At 41.3% G+C, this 22,071-nt stretch overlaps 1 protein-coding gene across 1 annotated transcript in view; it reads left to right on the top strand.

The window, feature by feature from the left end:
• The window catches only part of LOC115396095 (neuroligin-2-like), a 75,106-nt gene that overhangs the window by 18,536 nt on the left and 34,499 nt on the right, over window positions 1-22,071 (top strand). Inside the window, exon 2 of the mRNA XM_030101862.1 lies at window positions 13,262-14,004. Within this exon, the coding sequence (XP_029957722.1) occupies window positions 13,488-14,004 (517 nt within the window). The 5' untranslated portion in view covers window positions 13,262-13,487. The remainder of the gene's footprint in view (window positions 1-13,261; window positions 14,005-22,071) is intronic.

Below are 22,071 nucleotides of genomic sequence, written 5' to 3'. Positions count from 1 at the left end.
CAAAACTTCCCTGAGTACTGAACATACATTTTAACCAGCTGTCGCAGCTACTTTTACAGCTTTTCGCACTACATGCAAAATGTCTGTTTCTATCTGGATGGAATTATGAATTAAGCATTTTAATTACAGCAAACAGAGGACATATGCTGCATTTCGCCTGCTGTGACTCTCTTCATGCTTTCATTTGTAGTTTCACTGTTCTGCCACTAGATTTTGTGCTTAAATTCACACACGTTCCAAGCACAAATGCAAGTTGATGAATCCCATACTTTGCCTGGAAGTGCGCCTATGCATTTATTATGCATGCATCTCTGTGTGCGCACGCTGATAAATGAGGCCTCTGGTTTGGCTGTTCTTTCATGTCTCTTTAGACATGAAGTTACTGGCTTCTTCACACCCAAGCTTCAGCACATTGTGTCTCACTGTTAAAGCTGTCGTCTCTACATCCCTGTTTGTTGATCCTGCAGTGCGGTGAGGCAGAGACTCCTACCAGATACCCCAGTCATTTGAATCTCTATAACATTCAGGTCAGGGGCGCTGCAGGCCCCGGATTGAGAGACGCTGGTCGAACATAACATTTAGCAGCAGCTGCACAGATATCATCACCAGCTATCAGTATGGTGGAGCTTTAAAGAAAGGGATTACTGCAGCTCCACATCCGCTATGTCACCTCCCTCTACTTTAGCTGTGCCTTGTTTCTCTGCTTCCACTCGTTGTGTGGTTTCTCAAGTTAGCTTCTTATTTCAACCTCACACTTTGCTTTTTGTTTTGTTTTTTGGCCGCGGTCTTCCTGTGTGCTTTTTCCTTCTTTCTGTAATCAGAAACCTGCTTCAGGTTCAGTGGATGAAACAAAAGGAACACAAAAAATCTAATCCTGTGACATTTTACCACGAAGCTAGAACTGAAGAACTAGTTTAGAAATATATTTAATCTGGTTAGAAAAACTCAGAATGTAAAGACCTCAGCTTTAAAATATCTCCAGGTAATATTGAATAAAGAAAAATCTTGACAGTGAAGAATAGTAATAGACTATCAGGAGAGGTCAGCGTAAAAAAAACAACAAATCGACTAAAAATAAGAATGTAAAACTTAAAATTTAAGGAATCAAATATTCCCTCTGACGTATATTCAGTTTAATAGCAGCAACAGTATCCCCGTTACTTTAACCTTTAAATTTAGATTTTCCATGAATTCTGCCCTCTTTTGCAAATGCTTCTGTGAGAGCTCATAACAACACGAACTTCCTGTGAGTCTTTTGATCTCAGGAACTTTTTCAAGGTACCAGGGAACTTCTGTTATTTATTTTCCTCCCATAAATGATACTTTCTATTAAAAGACTCCAAATCCCAAAAGCGGTATTATTCATCCATGATGTATCTTTAATAATTATCATTTCTATGTAATGCATCCTCCCGGCATTCATATTTCCATTGTAATTTGTAAACATTTCTACCCTTGTGGCTTTGATAACATAATATTTCACCAACTCGCTCCCATCCGGGCTTTCTCCAAATGAAGGGAAAGGGATTTACTTGTCAGTTGGACATCGCCGTCACAGACGGTAATGAATTAGTCAGACTCGCACGTTGCCAGTATAGATGTTCATACCTCGCCCACACGAAGAACACGAGACGTGCAGCATGTTAGCTGGGAGTCGTCGGGTGAGAGCGATACTTTGGGAAGCGCTAAAAATGGGAGACTGTCGACCGACGCACCCGCGCTCTCTCCTCTAAACCGGAGGCAGCGGCATGATGTGAACTCACTCACAGTGAAGGGCGGGAAGGCTCAGCTTTGGTGTCATCTCTTTTCACTGATCACATTTAAATTGGGCTAAAGCAGCAACTGGCCCGTGGCTGCTGTTGGAGCTTGAGTATTTTTGAGTTTCCTGCCAGCCCAAGGTAGTGCGACTCTTTCGGCTCTCCTTCGGTGGAGAACAAAGCTTATTGCAGTTTTTTGCTGGGGGCGGGCGGGGGGCCACAGCGTTGAATGCGCCTGCCCAAGGAACGTGAGCTAGTTAAATCAATGTTATCCTGTAAATCTCTTTTTAAACTGCGCCCCTCTGGACACGATTTGTTTTTGTATTGTCTTCTTCTCTGCAACCAAGTTTTCGGTTTATTCCCTTTATTATTGTTCCTGCATTGGAATAATGACTACTATTTTTGATGATTAATTTGGGGATTATTTCCCTTCCCGAGCGCTGTGCATCAGTTAAACCGGACAATCATGTTACTGTGGGTCGGCTGCCTTCTCTGTTTAACTTACTGGGCCATTCTGTTCTTAAATTAGCTTTAAGCTTGAGGCAAAGCAGCTGTCAGACTGCTCCCTCAAACTGTGTGCATCGCCCACAGACACCTATGCACATGCTAACACGGCTAGCATTTCACCTAGATCATCTCTAATTAGTGTGTCACCAGATTGTGCACACTACTTGGCTTCATTATGACACATATCTCCATTTACAATTACCGAGTGCACTGGGAAGGCAGATAAATATAACGTAACGTCTCCCTCGAGGCGTCCGGGTCCAGCCACACCGCGGTTGTGGAGGCGCCCGGCCGGTAGCCACCCAGATACTGTGCGGTGTTTTGTGTGCTGGTGTGGACAGGGCTAAGATAAAGGAGTTTCCATGTGTTCCACAGGTGTTAAGAGGAAAACAACAGCAGTGACCAACAGCATCGTATTGATTTTCTGGTCCAGCAGTGACAGAGGGCCTTTAGTCTTACATCTCCTATCTGCTCCGACTGCCCACTGCTTTATGATCCCCGCCGCTGCTTTAATACCCACATTGATCCTTCATTTAGGCCCATTTAATTGACCTCCTCTTGATTATTTTGTGAACATTGTTGTTGTTTGGTTTGTCTGAGTTTAACTGGTGTTTTCGTGTTATTAATTACTGGGATGAGTCCACGCTGGATTGCAATGAGGGGAAAAATAATGACATTTAATTTGTTTTTAACCGCTGATTTAAATTGAGCTTGGCCTCAGGATCCGTCCAAAAAGCCCATTTTGAATGAGATTTTGTGCAGTTGTGTCTCGGGGTTAATTGCAAAAATAAGATGTGTGAAGTGATATTTTCCCATGATTATTGGCTTTTTTTCCCTCTTCTTCTGATGGTGTTTCTCAAGCGAGGAGTATTGGAATGCGGTGCCAGATGGAGAGGCCATGGTATCTGATTGAGCTGCTTCTCCGATTCTGGAGAAGCTTATGGTAAATAGAACAAATGGTGGGATGAAGCTCAAAGGCTTCATCAACTCTAACAATGCTGCGGTACTTTGCAATTATGTGGTCGCTGTTAAAATTAACTCTGACCAAAAGTTGCCACCCAAAAAATGTTTCTCAGACGGATTAACCTTTTTTGGACATTGGCCTGGAGAACAGATTTGTTACAGAGGAATTAAACAAGACACCGGGACTCTCGGAAAATATATGTAGCATGACTGTGTTATTAAGATTAAAGGAAAGGAACATTTGTTGTGTTCATGCGTCTGTGTTTCCATCATCTCAACATACCTGATAGCACAGTGTTGCTAAAGGTGTGACACCTCACTTCTCATTCCTGCATCCAACACAGCAAAGAGTTTTGATTTGCACTTTGCTGAAGATTTCATATTATCTCTGAGGGTAGAATGATGTTATCTTCACCACTGAAAAGTTTACTGCTTTGGCAACTTGAGAAACGTTCGCATTCGCATAGCGGCAAAGCAAACGTTTAAAAATCTGGCAGGTTAGGAAGTGCTAGATTTAATCTGTTTGTTGCGAAGCAATGCTATGGACCACAACCAGATGGTTCAGCTATATATGCTATCTGAATCTCCATATTCATCACATGTCCCTCAAAGGGAGGTTTTTACTAACCCCATGACCATGTTTGACCCCGTTTCAGCTCCGAGCGTGTTGAGTCATGCGCTCATGAGTCCATTAGATCTGGTCACCAGTCGGTCACAAATCCCTAATGACAAGTCAAAGACATGGCGACATGCCAATGTCCTAATTAGACATGTCGAGTAGCTTATATTTGATAACTGTGTTTTATTTATTATAATACATGTCTCTCTAAAACTGTCTCAGACGCTTCGTTCCTGCCTCAAACAAAAGATTTCATCCATCCAAACTTTAACATTGATTGAATGAAACTCCCTCAGCCTTCTCTGAGTTTTCCATTGTAACTTGTCATCTGACTTTCTTGTTGCCATGTAGGTATTTATTTCTGCCTGCAGGCACCTCACCTTCCTGCCCCCATCTGCTTTCCATGCCTTTGCAGTGGTTTGGATGGACTGCCTGGTCATTAGAGAACTGTGACTGACTGGTGAGCAGATCTAATGGACTCACCAGAGTATGACTCACCATGCTTTGGGCTGAAACGGGTCAAACATGGTCAGAAGGTCAGTGAAAATCTTCCTCTGAGGGACATTTGATGAAAACCCAGATTCAGATCGCCCGGCAGCTTGACATATAGCTCATATATCTCACTTTAGCCCATAGCAGAACTGGGTAATATATCCAATGAAGTCAAAAAGCGAGTATGTATGACGAGCTTATTTTACCAGCTATAGTGCGCTCCTGTTTCTTACTCTAAGTGCACTGATGGCATAGGCTGTATAACATCTGCTATATCAATTTTGTAAGATGGCATGTAATTCTTTTCCTTTTAGCTTGTTCCTTTGATAGGTCTATCATCTTAACGCTGTCTCAAAAATGTCCCTTATCAGTCTATTTAACATGCTACATACGGACACTGCTGCATTTCATCGTCTGCAACTGTTAAGCGAGTTCATGACGAATTGTACATGCATTTCCTGCGTAGGTTTCCTCAGTTATCCCACCGCATTAATCCTAATATGGTTTAAAGCTCGATTGACACAAAGTCCACAGAATCTCTGCCTATTACCCCGTGCAGCCCTCCCCTGTCTTCAGGGGCTTCAGTCTTCATTAGGAAACATGTCACATACTTGAAGACACAATGTTTCAGGGGCTTAACTGTTTCATCTAATTAAAAGGGCCTTTTTAAATCAGTCAGACAGTTATTGATGTTATTTTTACCAAATAAATTCAGCAGTTGTTATCTAAAATTGAATGATGACTGCACAGGATTGTTTCGAGTTGCTCTCGAAGCGGATGGATCAGACGTGATAATAAGTGACGAGAATTAACTTAAAGTGGCTTGTCAGGTTTTAAAAATGGACTTACGTGTTTAATTCTGGCTTGTCAAATCTTTCTTTTACACCCCGTTGCTTCTGAAAATATCGTCTGTGTTTTGAACAGTGTTGCTTTTTAGTGAATCTGATTGAACTTGTTCCGATTGAGTGATCAGATTGTTCTGTTTACATGAACACTGAATACAGTGATCAGCTTGATGTGCATGCTTATCTGGGCAAATCAGATTAGTTGTGTTTGTCTATATGTTTCTTTTGAAACTGCAACAAAACATTTGCCTTTTTCACAATGATTAACTGGAGATGAAACCAACAATGACCTCCTTACACAAGGACACAGTCGGAAACATTGTAGTTTACATGCCAGGAAGCTTGTTCAATTATCTGCAGCCCATTGATCTGGAGCCACATGTGGCTCTTCAGCCTCTCTGAAGTGGCTCCCTGGAGCTCCCGCTGAGGCCTCCTTTACACAACAACATTTCAAAATAGAAACTTTTGTTGTTCGGTGTGTCCGTTTACATGAAAGCAACACTCTGAGCCAACGAAAATGCAACTTTTTGAAAACATAATACTGTTTAATGTGTCTTGTTCTCTGCATGTATGTGTGTGGTTTCATCACAAAAACAACCAGCAGTGCCAACTTGTGGCCTGGCAGGCTGACTAAATAATCAGTGTTTTTTCCATTTAGACAGACCTACATTTTTTTTCCAAGACGTTGCCGTGTAAACGCAAACCACTTCTGAAACGAAAATGCCAAAATGATGCTTTCAGCCTAAATTATACAAACAATTGCATTTATCCTATTTCAGTGTTCTTTACAGACCTGACTCATTAAAAAGACTTCTGTGCCCTGGCAAAAAAAAAAAGGGATCAAATTTGCGAAACCTGTCTATACCACTGGAATAGTTAAAAACAGAACAACAATGTAACAGTTAAATAAGTAAAATGACAATTATAAAAATTGCTAAAAAATAAAATAAGACAGAATAGCTTAAAGGTAAGAAATTTACCATAAAGATAATTAAAATCATTCCCATTTTTCACCTGTCATTGAAGAATAATTTCTTTTAAACAATCTGTCGTCTCCATCAACAAAGTCTTTGTCACGTTGTTTTCTTTCAAAGCGAGTTGTTCTGGGACGGAACAACCGAGGTTGTAAATTAAAAGCCAGGACATGATTGAAAACATTTTGGTGTGAACATTGTGAGTGTGAAGTTCACAGAGACACTCATCGGACCGTGTACAGTCCTGGGTTTGCACCGCCTCCCGTTCTGATCGTCATTCAAATCTGACATGACCAATCTAAACAGAAGTGCTGTGGTGATTTTAACTGGATGGCTTTTTACTTATGGTTCATTTGACTTCATTTGATGATATGGTTATCGTAGCTTACAAAGAGAAAAAAAACAAACAAACATTTTTCTGGTACTTGTTTTTGAGTGAATGCGTTCTGATATCGCACTGTGCTGTTCTAAGAGTTGCAGCCATCTCTTCCCCCACCTCCTATTCCTGAAGCAACCCCGGCAGGGAACTCACAGAGACACTGGGGCAAATTCTGGATAGCTTCAATGCCTTGTGTTGAAAAGGAGATGGGGCCCTTTGGCTGAGCCCACATACGCACCCTGACGAGTCTAATCTGCTGGCCTCTCACTTCATCAACGTGACGTCTTCTTCCTCTTTCCTGCTCCATTAAAGCTTTAAGGGAACATTAAGGCCTCTAATCATCTGTTTTAATCAAAACAGCATAAATCGCTCTGCCTGTACCTGCTAAAAGGAGGATTTCCGTGTCCTTCCAAATAAAATCCGGGGGAGTCGTTCAGCAGCTGTGATTCACCTGTTTCCTTGCCATGATGCCCATGAAAACGTTTAATCCATGCTGAGCGGTCATATTTACCTCATGTTTTTCTCTCTCAGAGTCTGGCTTTCTAGTGAGATCTATTAGATCTACAAACCTGTGAAAACACGAAAAAAGGAATTTGGAATTGCAACAAGCAATTTGGGCATAACAATGAATTTGGATTGTACCATTCATTTCTGTGATACACTAAATTACTACTTCAAGCTTTGCTTTTCAACAAACTTGTGTATGAGAAAAAGACTCAATGCTTTTGGGAACTATAGGAGAAGAAATTATGCGGTTAATATATGCCTTCATGAGGGCTGGTTTGAGGAATATTGCGAAACAATCACAAACCATCCATTGTTTTATGATGAAACTCTGAAAACAACAAACTAACATACAAATTCAATCAGAATAGCTTCTCTCTATTTGTTTCTTCATTTCTCTCTTCACCTGCTTCATTCTGAGTTGGATCATGGAGCTGGTGCCAGCTGATAATAAGTGACTGTATTCCGAATAACTTTTCGAGACAGTAATACATAAATCAAGTGACACAATGTGGTCGTATTACATTTTTAAACTCATCTGACGTCTCCAGAGTTTCAAGAGGAACCAGTGATTCTGTTTTGCTTTCATTCACTTAAAAAAACTTTATTTTCCAGTTTTTAGATTACTTAACTATTTCCAGTAAATCTCAGCTGTAAATTAAGAAGCATTATTTGCTGTCTTATGTTTATTTTTTTTGTATTGCAAACGATTGCTTTTGGAAAATGAAAAAAAAAAAAACTTGCATGAATAATTGTCAAATGAATTTTGCTTAATTCATAATTCGTTCATCATGTATAGATGATAGAATACAACAGGTTCAACCTGATGAAATAGTCACTGTCAATTCTTTAAATACAGGATTCACTGATCACTTGAATGTTTGTCTATTGATGACAGGTGGACAGTTTTTATGTTCTTTGCTAATAACATGTTACGAGAATTGTTCAAGTTCAGCTGAAGCACGTTTTCTTTTGCACGCAGAACACAAATAGAGCACAGATGTTTCACCTGACTAAATTAGAAGAGATCATGTTTAGTTGAGTTACATCTGTATCATATTTGAATATGAAGTGACTGTTTCAGTTATTTATTTTAAGTTTTTCTATTCATTAAACATACACAAATCACATTTTTTTACAAACCTATACGTATTTGTGGCATTTTGCTAACTCGCTCATATGCCAATTAGCAAAAGGCAAATCCTGAAATCATGATCTGCGGTGCTTCAAGAAGCAGATTTAGCTTTTAGAAACCTTGCTGGATGTGAGAGAACACAACACACAGCCACCAGAGGTTCAGTTTTTTTTTTTTTTTTTTTTTTTTTTTTTTTTTCCTGTACAGTGACAGAAGATAGCAGATGAGCAATTGTCGTCCAGAACTCAGCACTCTGTTTCTGGCTTGCTAAGCGGCTTGTCATCCACAGATGTTGACTAGCAGAGGAGAGCGTCTTGACAGCTGAAGTAGTGCGTGTAGTTTTACCAGTCAAAGTGGAAACAAAGCAGTATAAAACCCAGAGACCAAGCATTTTCTTCAAACGCCACCATCCTGTGAAAGTTTTTTTTTTTTTTTTTCCTTTTTTTTCCCCCCCAACCAGCCACTCTGACCATTTCATTTAAACGTGCCCGTAAACGTGTCCCACTTTGCGGAGAGGCATTACCTCCTCCAACAGCTTCAGCTGACAGGGCTCCCTATTATATAAAACAGAGCGGGAAAGTGCTTGCATCAGCCCGGTGATTTGTGTGTCAATTTATCCCGTTTAGTGCGTGGAGATGCATGTTCGATGCTGCTCCAGCTCACGGATGGTTGACGGGAACAGATGTTGGGGATGTTAGGGTGCTGCCGCACGCCAGAGGTTGAGAACAGACCAATTTGTGCTCGCCGTGGAGTCTCCGCTCACACGCAACAACCGACGCCTCATTGAATTTTTCCGCGTGTGTGTTAGTGTGTAAACGCAGAGCCGAAATAATACACAGAACAATCTGACGGGCTACAAACAGTCCACACACACACACACACACACCTCTGCCATCCCGCTCAGGAAGGACATACCTCTGTGTGCATCTCTGCGACTACAGCGTGCATACTAAAGGTGCTCTGACCTTGGGCTCCTGCTGTACGTTCAGTTACCAGTAGAATACAAACACAGATGGCTCTTCTAAAAAAATCCAAACGTGTACATCAGCGTGAGCAGTGAGCAATGGCAGCAGCTGCTGTTTAATCCAGCACTGTTTCAAATCACAACCTTTGCACAGTGTTTTATACAGTGTGTATTGTATAGTCATTTGTGGGTGATTCTATTTGCAGTATTGCACTCTCTGTGTTTTTCTTTTTTCCTCCTTCGTACCAGATTTAAAATGCTGTTTCTTTGTCGTAGTTCGCACAAGCATTGAATTTTAAGATTATTCTCTTCATTGCACACTTAACCGCTTCCACACCCATTTGCCTCCTTTCATGTTGCTGTCGAGGAAGCTTATTCTGAAGCCCTTGTTTGGTGTTTTCAAAAAAAATCTGAATGTAATAAAATCCACTTACCTGCAAGCTGCTTTCAAGCTTCCAAACATAAAGAGCTGCTCCTCTGATTTATACATTGAGGTCTGCTACGAGACCAGAGCTACAAATGTGTCTCTGCTTCGAGCTGCAGCAACCAAATGAAGACTGCAAATGCAAAAATAGATAATTTGGGGACACAAATCAAAGTATTGGTGATTGAGTCTCAATGTGGGAAATCATTTGTGGCTATGCAAATGAAAGAAAAACGCATATATCTGATCTAATACTTAGAATTGTGTATTTTAAACATTATTGGCGCTATGTGTCCTCTGCAGCTCAATTTTGTATTCATTTCCTCAAAAACAGACTTGACCTCACATTAAATGATTACATCTTTTTCAGTGATCTTAGAATAAATGCAAATTAATCCCAGAAAAACTGTCCACCATGTATTGATTTGAATATAGCCAGTTCCTGAAAGTATTTTGCTGGATTACAGAAATACTTTATGAACATATTTCTCTATTGTTTAAAGGTGTCATGCGGAATATTTTCACTTAAATACATTTGGAATCACTCAGAAAAACGCAAACAAAAAACGAGTGATCTATATGTTGTATTGAATGTTCTTTTGAGGGTAGCTACATTATATCAGTAATATTAGCAGTACTACTTTCTACTAGAAGAACGAGCGTCATCGCCTGTCTGCACAAATGTAGGCACACTCTCTCTCGCTCTCCCTGTATTGTTCTCAGCAGCGCATGCGTACACGAGAACGTGACACTTTTCTGAAATGAAAACACAAAGATTATGCATTTGCACTTGAAATGTCGTATTTTGGGGAATTTTAATGAGTGCTACATAAAGGGGCATTGGCAAAGTGATCTAGAGACATAAACCCTCTTTCATTTCTTCACTCTTATACTAAACAAATGTTCTTTAAATCCTCCACTCCTCCCAGTGACTCCAGTGTAGAGTCACGCACTGTGTATAATTCACATTAATCTTCCTCTAAGTTGGATTTTCAGCTAGACTATGTATGCACATAAACTTTCTATTTTGCACGCGTGTGTGTGTGTGTGTGTGTGTGTGTTGAGGATTCACGGTGTCCTTACACAGCTCATCTCCTCCTCACGCTGTGTGGAGTTGTCATAAGACGGAGTCACTCACTGGCCTTTAATGAGCGGAATATTTTTCCAGACGCTGGTCCCCGTTTTGTCCTCGTGAAGCGGAGTGCCGCTCACATGGCCAGCTACAGACGCCCTGTGATGTCGCACGCCACCTTCCCGCTGCCCCCGTCTGCTCGCCGTGGCGGTGGGGTGGGGGGTATTCGACCAACGGTTAGCGCCACATAAAGCCTTTATCACACCTAAACGGCTCCGTCTCCCAAAGCCAGGGTGAGATAAGCGCTTCCCATTCAGCTGTAATGATGTGGAAGCGAGACGTAACTGAACTGGCTTGAGAAGGAAAGGCTAACGCCGACAGCAGGCTGAAAAGGGTGCGAGGCCAAAAAGGTTTGCTTTGTTTGTTCGAACATATGTTTACCTGATTTGTGTTTTCTGTGTGCTGAAGGTAATTACTAACCCAGTGTTGTTTTACACTTGAAAGTCCTTTAATTATCTGGGAGAGGAACCTATGAGGCAGGGGCCATATTACACCACGGCGGTTGAAAAAGTTTCCTTTGCTCTGCAGATTATGTTAATGCAAACGACATTGTGTCTCCACAGACTCTCCAGAGCTCCTGCTTCTACACATGATTATAAAACACATGTTTATTGGTGCTATTTGCATATATTTTGACTCTGATGGTAAACTTGAGAACTATATGGTGGTGTAGTGGTTATGATCCTGGGGTTGGGGGAGTTTGCATATTCTCCCTGTGTATGAGTAGGTTTTCTCTCAGTATTTTTTTTTCTTCTTCTTGGGATAGCCAGGTCAGTGATTCAAGAAGGGTGCTACTTGTATTGATTCATCTTTTAAAACCCTGCAGTCTGAGATTGTAATGAACTGTAAATTTTCCAACGTAACTTTTTTTTTTGTGAACAATTAAAAATATGCACCTGGAAATGTGTAGAACCACAACTTGTTTGTGAAGACTCGAAGAATATTTTGGTGTCACACGCAACCTGGGTGTCAAAAACTGGTTTCAGATGGACAAGAGACTTAATGTGAGGGCATTACTACTAGCAAATGTAGGATGAAAGTTTTTGTGATTTTTTTTTTTTCATTTTATCACATCATTTTTACTCAGTATTAAGTCAATATAGCAGTCATTGGTTTCTGATTGAGGGAAAATGAAGGAACGTGAATAATGTTTTTTTACCTCATTCACACAGTTTCCAAGAATAACCCTTTACTTAATTGTCATTTTTATTTGTAAAAAAAAAAAAAGAAAAAGAAAAAAGAAAACTCCATTCCATTTAGTGGACTTTCTCTGAAACTGGAGAAATTTTAGCATGCTAATAAAAAGATAAAATGTGATTAAAAATACATAAAAATGGGAAGACATAAATCATAATTTGGATCACATACAAGGCCATAGCAGAAAATGAAAATTAATAAAACAGTGTTGGAAACAAACTGTGTTTACGTATCATTTTAAGATTTATGCTTTGCACATAAAACTCAACATAAGCATATATGAGTTAAGAATCCCCAAAAGAAGTCAAAATATGTTGCGTTAACATGATGTGATTTGAATGTGCAGTGGTGCATTTGGATTCAGGATGCTGTTCATTAGTGTGTGTGTGTGTGTGTGTGTGTGTGTGTGTGTGTGTGTGTGTGTGTGTGTGTGTGTGTGTGTGTGATGGGTTAAAGCTTTACTTCAAATCGCTGACATGCATAATAGTAGTGCTTTAATGAACATGCCGCATGAATAAGTTCACCAAACTAAGACTGAGGATGATGAGCACAGCTTTCCTTCAGCAGATGTTAAAACCAAGTTTGACCAAATAAACCCTCAATCTGAGACACTGGGAACTCAACTGTTTGAAAGTTGCTCTAAATCAGTCTCCGTGGAAACCGGGGGGACACGCAGTTTTTCTGAAATGCTGCTGCTGTGAACATGCACCACATCCGTACTGAATAGTTCTGTAAAGACTCCCAGTCTGTATTTTCCTGGAACTTGAGAGGTTTACATTTGAGAATCACTCTATTAGCACTCTAACTTTGTCATCCGTCGATAGGAATGTCTGCGAGCTCACCATTGTTAATGATTTTTGCATGTTTGTGTGATTTTATTACAGAAACAACCAACAACATGGCCTGGCATGCTGATTACATCATTTTCAGTGTTTTTGCTGTTTCAGTGTAAACGGGAATTGTTTTCAAAGCTTTGCCTTGAAGCGTTGTCCTGTAAATGGTGCCAATATCAAGAATCACCACTTTTCATTTTAAAGCTAATGTAAATAGGAAGTTGTGGGTGAAGATTTGAAGGTTCTGGCTGTTTTCGCCTGTGGCGCCAATAGTCAATAACATTAATAAAGATATTCTGAATGTGGGGTGAAATGGGGTTGAGGTTCGAGGAGGACACTCTCAGACACTTTGAATACCCCTGCTTTATATTACACAAATCCCATCTGTACTAAAGTGCCAGTTCTTTGTTGAGTTAACAGACACTTCATCTTCGCTAAAATCAGCTCACCCGCAGTGTCCCCTCATGCCTTTTTAAAAGCACTGACATCTATCCACATGCACTTTCTGAATCTTGCAACCTGTCTGTGTCTTCCAGGTTTAATTGGCGTCCCAACTGCAGCTTTGGACCCATTAGGAGTTCCTAAAAGGAAGACGGATGAGACCAGAGAGTCACTCTGAGAATGCGACCCGTCCCACAGCCTCACCATGTCAGCCTAGGAGCTCTGTTAACCCGTCCCCTTCCTCCACTCCTTGTTTCGCCTTCCTATGACCCGCTGAGTTTGTGATCCCCCTCCTCTGCTCCCAGCTTAAGTCCCAGTGATATGAGTACAAGAGCTTTTCTTTTGGACATGTTGTTTTTTCCGTTTCATGCCGCCAGCCACCACGGCTACGGTGGCAAGCGTCATTGCACTTCTCAGCAGGTCGCCAATCACTGTCTGGTGTGGCTTTGGGGACTCGTGCTGCACTTGACCCTTTCCTCATGTCAGCGAGTTGACCTGAAATACCCCATCGTGTCCACCAGTTACGGAAAGGTCCGCGGGATCAGGAAGGAGCTCAACAACGAGATCCTGGGCCCGGTGGAGCAGTATTTAGGCGTGCCATATGCCACAGCACCTGTCGGCGAGCGACGCTTCCAGCCCCCCGAAGCCCCGGGCTCCTGGCAGGAGATCCGCAACGCCACCCAATTTGCCCCCGTGTGCCCTCAGAACGTGCACGGGGTTTTGCCCGAGATCATGCTCCCGGTGTGGTTCACAGACAACCTGGACGCCGCAGCGACGTACGTCCAGAACCAGAGCGAGGACTGCCTTTACCTCAACATTTACGTGCCCACTGAAGACGGTGAGTCTGCTGCGCGAGAGGGAGCTCTTACTGATGCACACGTGAGAGAAAGTGATGTGTCTGTGCCTGTCAGGGAGCCCATGCTTCCCACAGGGGTCACTGTAAGACTGACATCCTCTCTCTGCCACTGTGAACACTTATAGATTGTTTTGCATCGAGCTAGCAGAGAGAAAATTTGTTTGTCTTACAACAGTTTCACAGTGTGAGAACAGCTTGTACTTTGCTAATCATTCTGCAAATTTAATTTCACTGTTGGAGCTCCCCAGAACGGTGTCATTCTAATAAGTTAGTTAAGATTATATTCTGCGGAAGAGAAGCCGCTAATGTAAGCCAACATGCACCCCAGAGATGATCAGAGCGTCTCATCTGAATATTTCCTTCGACTAATGCGTGTTTAAATGACTATTGATTATGGAGTCTAATCATGTTAATGTACAGACTGCAGCAAAATCACATATGCAGTCTTGTTCATGCTAATGAGCAGCCAGGCAGTGAGACACACTTTACTTTTATGTCTCAGGTTTTATTCATTTAAACATGATGGAGGGTATTTAAAGATAATATTACACATGCTCTTTGTGTTACTTTTATCTTCCTAATACATATTAGCTCAAACATTAATCTCTTCCATGAGCATAGTAGACAAGCTAAAGGTCCTACATGTAATATTTAGGTTAAATGCATATCAATACATCCTGAATACTATCAAACGGCAGCCATGATGCCATCCTAAATACAATTTTGCAGTCTCCTGATACTACATAAATATTCCAAAGTCACGTAGTTACCCAAACTGCCTGAACCTGTTTAGTCTTGCAGTACCAGTTTATGCCACCAGGTGTATTGAGTCAGAAAGAGTTAACACATGATTAGTGCCTGATATCTTGGTATACAGATTTTATCCGGTATGTCCAATCCAGGCCTCTGAAACTATCAAAAAAAAAGATCAGAACTAAAACTATGAAAGCTAACTTGCACTAATGCACTACCCAGTGGGCGACTGAGGCAAAACTCTTTTTTCTTCTTCCTTCTTTTAAGGTAAAGAAGAGATTCTCGCCAACCTTCCATCATCCTAAATGCTTTGTCCACATTCCACACATGCAGAGAGAACATGCAAACTTCACACAGAGCCCACTCTGGTTTAACCACTACACTCGACCAAACAATCACTCATAGACCTGCACTGCCCCCGCACTTAAAAAAAAGGAATTCATTCAGTTGTTTCTGTTATAATAACATGGCATTATTATTATTTTACAATTAGGGGAAAGCACAGTCTATGAATTACAAGTATTAGCTTGGACCGCACACAACCAATCACTGGTGTCGGTTTGTTTTGGCTGTGAAATGAGAAATTTGGAATTGGCTTTAAAATGAACATTTCTACAGATCTGACAGTCCCGTACACGTCTGCTTTAATCTCGCCTGAAGGTTTAATGCCTGACTGGGTGAAAAAAGTTTAAAGTTGGCCGTGTCTACTAAAAAGCACCAGCATGTGTATTGCAAGCCTGCATCTGTCAGCGGGCTGTCAAGAAAAACAGTATGCATAATATATTAATTCCACTACAGGACTGACTTGATGCTCTTTCCTCTCCATCTAGGTGGAAACAATTCGCAGATGTTGCAATCAGTCAAGAAAGATTAACAGTTTGGCCGTAGTAGATTAGATTATTTCTAACTTCACTATTTTAAATGGTCAGTATTTAAGATTAGCAAACTAGCTACTAGTACATTTTGTATTTTTAGCTTTATTGCCTTATTATAAAATGATAAGCATCACCTAAAGCATTTTTCTTAACAGTTACTGTGACAATTAATAATACAACTATGTGCACTTTAATAAGGCATTTGAAAAATTACATATAATGGAAAATAACTAGCATACTTAGTTTCAAGAAAATCACTTTGATAATATATAAATTGGCTGTAATTTGACATGAATGTGTTTAAACAGAAAGATAATTAAACTATGTGTTTTTAAAGTTTTTTTAATCAATTTATTTACAATCCTCTGCACTGATGGCGTGACTCCAAATCAATCAGTGCATTAAATGATCCATCTATGCATAGGATGAACATGCAATCCACACGGCAATGCACAGTGAAATCTACATTTCTTCAGCATCACTGTCATTTCTCTGTAAGCTAAGCTTCCTCACAGTTTCTACTCCAGCAATGAAATCAAGCATCTCTCGTCAGACCTTATCCAAGCTCAGTGTCAGTGTGGTTTTCACATTATGTAGCTTTAGCGCTTGCAGCCAGCAGCTGTCAGCGGGCTGGAAACGTGCTCCACGATGAGTTCATTAGCAGCAAGGGCAGCTCGTCCTCGCTCTACAACAGTGTTTCTTATGGAAATCTCATGTTCAACATTTAATAGTGTACAAGTAAACTCGGCTGAGGCGACTAAACTCACATGAACAGAACATTTTCCCTTCAACGTTAGTGTTCAGACTTCCAGCAAGTTAGATTTTATTACAATAATTATCAGATTATAATTAAAATGAGGCATACATCTCGACAATACTTTTCTAAACATAACCTTGTTTTTGCCTCCTGGGGTGAAATTAGTCAAAAAGTGAGGATCACTGTTATGCAGAACCTCCACCTCCTCATGGGCTACCTGGGTGTAGTTTTTGCAGTAATGATCCTGTGGAGAGCGTTTGAGAAAGCAGATGGGCAGGTAAAAGAACACAGGATCAAAGTATAACTTTGGCTGTGAGGCATATGCTGCTGATGGTGGTAAGCAAGGCTAATGATAAAATGTTAAAAAGCCTATGATTAATGGGCTCACCTGAGAGTTGCCTGGAAAAAAAAAATCCCACATATTTATGCGATTCTGCTCCTAATATATGATGTCTAATTTGTGGATTAGTCTAATATATTATATTGCATCGTATATCTTCAAGCTACAATTTCCATTGCAATATCTCCATAGCAAAACAAACCGATAGAAAAACATTGCTTGTAATTGCCAGAGGAATAAATTAGTGCTGCTTTTACTTGTTGTATACAGAAAGACCAGAGTGTGAGTGATGGAGAAAAAAAAAGCTATTAGGTATATGTGTTTGTGCCCGAGTGGAATGAGTACTTATCGTTTGTTGTATATGTCACATTCTCACAGAGAGGATGATGTCGAGTCTCCCGTGTTATTCCCAGAGGAGAAGGTGTGCAAATGAGTGAGACAGATTTTACATGTAGCCCTGTCTGCTTGTCAGAATCTGTCACTTATTGTCAGGGGTCACTGCTTACACAAGGCCGCTGCCGTCCCCGAGGATGGGTTCTGCCTTGTGTGTGAGGAGGAAATAGAAAGCGGAGGCCAGTGAGGAGGCTCTGAAATCAAATTGCGTTTTTCACATGTCACAGTCGTCACGTCGCCGCACATTGTTTACATTTTGTGGTTACTGCAGACCGAGCGACTTTAAAGCTCCTGTTAAGGACCTCACTATATATTTAAAGCGTGAAATTTTTATTGTAAAAAAAACCAGTATACGACAGTGTAGGTACAAAAATCAGCTACTCTGTGACTGTGGAAGGTTTCAGGTTGGGCAGGCATTCAATAGACTGATTTGAATGTAATCACACTGACTGGATGGCTGTTTTCTGTATTTAAACAAAATGTAGGAGCCAGCTCCATTAACTAAAGAAACAAAATTTATAGCGTCCCCTAGTGGTGGTAATGAATTTGAGTGAAGCTCTGCACAGAGCCGAGGGAGCAATATAAAACGAGGAGAAACAGCCTCTGTCAGGAGGCAAGGTGGACGACATTAACGGTGTGTGCATGCAGCTGGAATCTCAGAAAGTTAACATCTTAGGAATCTTTACTTGACAACAAACAGCAGCAAAATCAGTCCCACAAAAATCTGCAGATGGATGAGAAATATTGTTTCTTTAAATCATACAACCCAATTAAATGCCAACTAAAACCGTAAACTTCACCTCTGCAGATATGGAGATGTTTCTTGTTGCTAACAAACCGAATGTGTTACTGAGCGTATCATGAGCGAATAATAACGTTTCCTGGAGATGCCCGAATGCCGTCATTTAGTGTGTTTGTTTAGTTGCACCACATTTTCAACCTGGAGTTCCTTTTTCAGAGTTTCACAGTGTTCTGTTTGTGTTTTTTTTCTCCATGAAGGCCATTCCCACTTCCCAGGTTCTCATGAACGTAACATGAAAGTGTCTGAATCTAACTTGACAAAGACTGTTTCAAAACATACCTATTGACAATCACAGCACATCTCACTGTTGGAATATGCTGCTGAGTTGGGACTGGTGAGAAATGACAATGGACATTTAATCTTCAGTTTTATTCTAAAACTGAAGGTATTCAAGAAGCTCGACCCAGTACTGTAGATACATTTTCATTATGCACACACAGGCTTCATCCTGATGCCAATCAAGCCAAGCCAAGGAGTATTTGGTTGCCCACCTGCCTATGAATGTTCCGTTCCGCTCAGGATTAGTGTTTGTCGGCACGCTGCAGGGAGGGCGATGTGCACACGGAAATACCCCGACCCCGCTGACCCTCTGACTTTTCACCAAGTGCCACCAGCAGCGTGACATTTGTGTTTTCTTTGGGAAATGTCTGAACAAGTGTTGGTTTGATTCGTGTGAAAATCGGTTCAGACAATCACGGTTTAGAGATGACGTACCCTCATTTCATTAGTAATCCCAGGATTTTTCCTCTTCTGCCACCAAGAGGTTCATAATTGCTGGGAGATTTGCTTCCCGGAGGATTTGGTGCCATTATCCACTCACAATCTTGGTTTGTACGGGGATTTTTTTTTTTTTAGACATACAGCCAAGTAAATTGACATTGCTTTTGTACTCAACTGTATGCTAAGCTTTTTAAGCTACAGTGCTAAGTTTATTTTCAAGTGATGGTCAACGGAGTATAAAAGATAGATGTGGACGCTGTGCTGTGCTTTGTTTGGCAGGCGAGAAGTTGCATTCCCACTCACAGCGGATGTAGGTGGGCCAAAATGAATTGGCAGCCCAGATTCATGCACAGCCCAGATCAAAATGTTTTGGGTGCCAGATCTGTCCGGCACGACTCGATTTTAACACATTTCATCTCCAGAGTACAACATTACGCATTATCCTCCCGTTCTCGCTGAAGTCATGCACCCACTGTCTGCTATATCTATTTCATACCCAGAAATACTCGCGTCGGCCGCGTTCTCTCTGTTATTCGTTGGACAAAAAGAAATTCACAGCTCCATTTTCTTCCTGCATCTGTTCGCCCCTCCTGAAACCATCCCTGCCTCGTCTCCCCTCCGCTCTCCTCGCGCCTCCATCTTTATGCAGATGGTGGTAGAAGGGGTCACTGTTCTGAATGCAAATGAGCTCCGTGCCCTTCCCCATCAGGCCACTGTGCAGCCCGCTACTCCTTCAACTCAAATGGAATCCAAATAACTTTTTTACAATAATGTAAAGAACACAAATGTGCTTTCGGACTGAACAGTGAGCTTTACTCTCTTCTTTTATCTGCCTTGTTTCTCACCTCCAATGTTTGAGCCCTAACTCTCGTTTGTGGTCAGGCTGTTAGGCAAGAGTGGTGTCTCACCGCATTCCTATTTCCTCAAGACACTCCCAAGCCAAGGGCCGGAGATTCTTCATTTTTATTACCGCTAGAGCAGCCATTTACAGTGCTCTTTATTAAAAACCATATTTCAGGAAGCAGGACAGTGGAGGCAAGGATGGAGCTGGAGGCTGAGCGGGGGGGACGCAGTAGAGGAGATGGAGAGCAAAAGGATGGGACTGCATGTGCTGGAAGTGCTGCCCGGATGCAGAGGGGGTTGGGAAGGCTTGAACTGAAGCTGTGTCTGACACCTTGTCAAGCAGACAGGCCACCACAGACATGACATAGTGCAGCTTCATCCCGTTTACTGCACTGAGGAAATGGAGAGGGACGGGAGACAGCTTGCGTTCCGGCCACTGGCTCACTGAACCAAGCAGAAACGCTGTTGACTGAGAGATGGAGCTGCGTTAGGTCAAACAGTACTGCGAGGATCCCAGCTAAATGTTCCTGCATAGGCCGTTGCATTTCACTGACCACTGGTCCATTACATCATGTGGCAGAAAGCATATCAGCAGGCTTACTCGCTGGGATGGATCACAAAGATGTTTCCAAACCCTCTCTACTGGATGTTTTACCCTTTTGGCTACATCCTGCTTTATCTATTGTCCAAACTTTGATTTTTTTTTTTTTTTTTTTTTTTTTAACCTTTGAAATCCATCAAATCCCAAACGTAACCATTTAATTTCAGCGCCAGTCTTGACATATCAACAACTTTAGCCACAGAAGCATGCAGCAGTGCTGTCTGTTTCTGTAAAGGTGTCACAGTACTACATTAACCGCTTTAGGTTGCAATCAATCAACTGCAAACCAAGTCCAATTTGAAAGGCAAAACTGATAATGATTGATTCTGTCATTTATGACCATAATTAGGTTACTTTGCAGCCTTGCTAACATGACTGACTTGTTCAGTCAATCAATGATGCAGAAGGAGAAATCTACAACTATGTGTTGCTATTTCAGATTAATGACTGGAGCTTTCCCCCCTCTGGAGACACCCATGCCTCTGCATTTTTGTTGTTCCTTTTTTCCTGACATCCCTTAGCAGAGACATTGACACTGCTGGTGCTCACATTTATGATGCCCAAACCATACGAACTCATCCAGCAGGTCACAGCTTTCATTTGTTCTGGGAAATATCTCATCAATCATCTTGGTGCAAAAATTTGTTCAAACCTGTCAGGTGATGAATTCCAGTGACTTATCGGTGACGCCATGACTTTCCTTGACAGCACCAAATGAGGGCTTGGGTATTTTGACTCAAGTGGTCACAATATGATACCTGAGACAGAGTAATCTGATTCCCACCCAAAAAAACTGACAGCATTTTCTCACAATCAGAAAAGTTAAATTTGACGGAGAGACATTTTATGCTACGTACAAAATACAAACGACATATTTGTTCCCAGAAATTTGTTGTTCCGATGTAATCCAAAACTTCAAATAATCTCACTGGAAATGTTTTTGAGGTGCAATAATTGAGATGTCTATGCTGCAGGGATATAACCATACTTTTAAATCCTCCATTTTTTAACATGAAAAAAAGTATTTTCCTCTGTTGACTTGGTTTTTGGCTGTTTAAACATTTTTCCATACTCATACCAGCACTGCCCTGCTCTCCCACTGCTGGACTACAGAGCTGTGGTGCAGTTGTAGATTCAGATGGTGGATAAGGTCCTTCCATCTGGTTTTCTCTGATTCACAATCAAATCCTACTGACAGTTCGTAGGTGGCGATAGCAAACTCCCTCTCTTGCAGTCAGTATAGGCAGCTGTCAGAGATTGATTGACAGTGTGTGCCCGGCTTTTTTGTGCTGATTACCGTCACGTATGGATGGCCAGTGACATTTCAGGAGTAGTTGATCCCACCACCTTCCATGAAACTGCAATTAACTTGAAATTTGTGTGTGGATTGCAATGAAGATTTGTTTCGGTGTTATAATGTTGTTTTGTTGGTCCGCTGATGAAATGTGCTTAAACTGATGTATTTTCATGTTGGACCATTAGTGGGGGCTGGTTGTTTTGTTAATAACACCACACACACAAACATGCATGCAGAGAACTTGTAAACAATAATAATGGTGAGTACTTTCATGTATACAGATGACAAAGTTGGATATATATATATACCCGGTAACTCTCAACTATAAAACTACCAAGTCCCTGAAGAATGTGGACTGGGAGTCATGACACCCTGGAGGCCCCGACTGTTTGGCCCCACTATTCACTGCGGCTTTTGGCGTGCATGCACAGTAGCAGCGATTTAAAAGAAAAAAAAAAAAAAAAAAAAAGCGGCATTTTCACATAGAGATGGAGTCAAAATGTTTTTAAAAAGTTCCAAGTTGGGAGATGTTTTCAAAAAGGTGTGTCTTCAGTGGCTCTGAACTCTGTTGTCACATAAAACACAACGAAAGTGGTCTCTTGACAATGTTGTGTAAACAGGACCTAAATTGCTCATTGGTGTGACGGTAAATGTGACCGACTGTCTCT

Source organism: Salarias fasciatus, chromosome 10 (genome assembly GCF_902148845.1).
Source record: "Salarias fasciatus chromosome 10, fSalaFa1.1, whole genome shotgun sequence".
NCBI classification, from domain to species: Eukaryota; Metazoa; Chordata; class Actinopteri; order Blenniiformes; family Blenniidae; genus Salarias; species Salarias fasciatus.
This window is presented reverse-complemented; position numbering and strand designations above follow the sequence as displayed.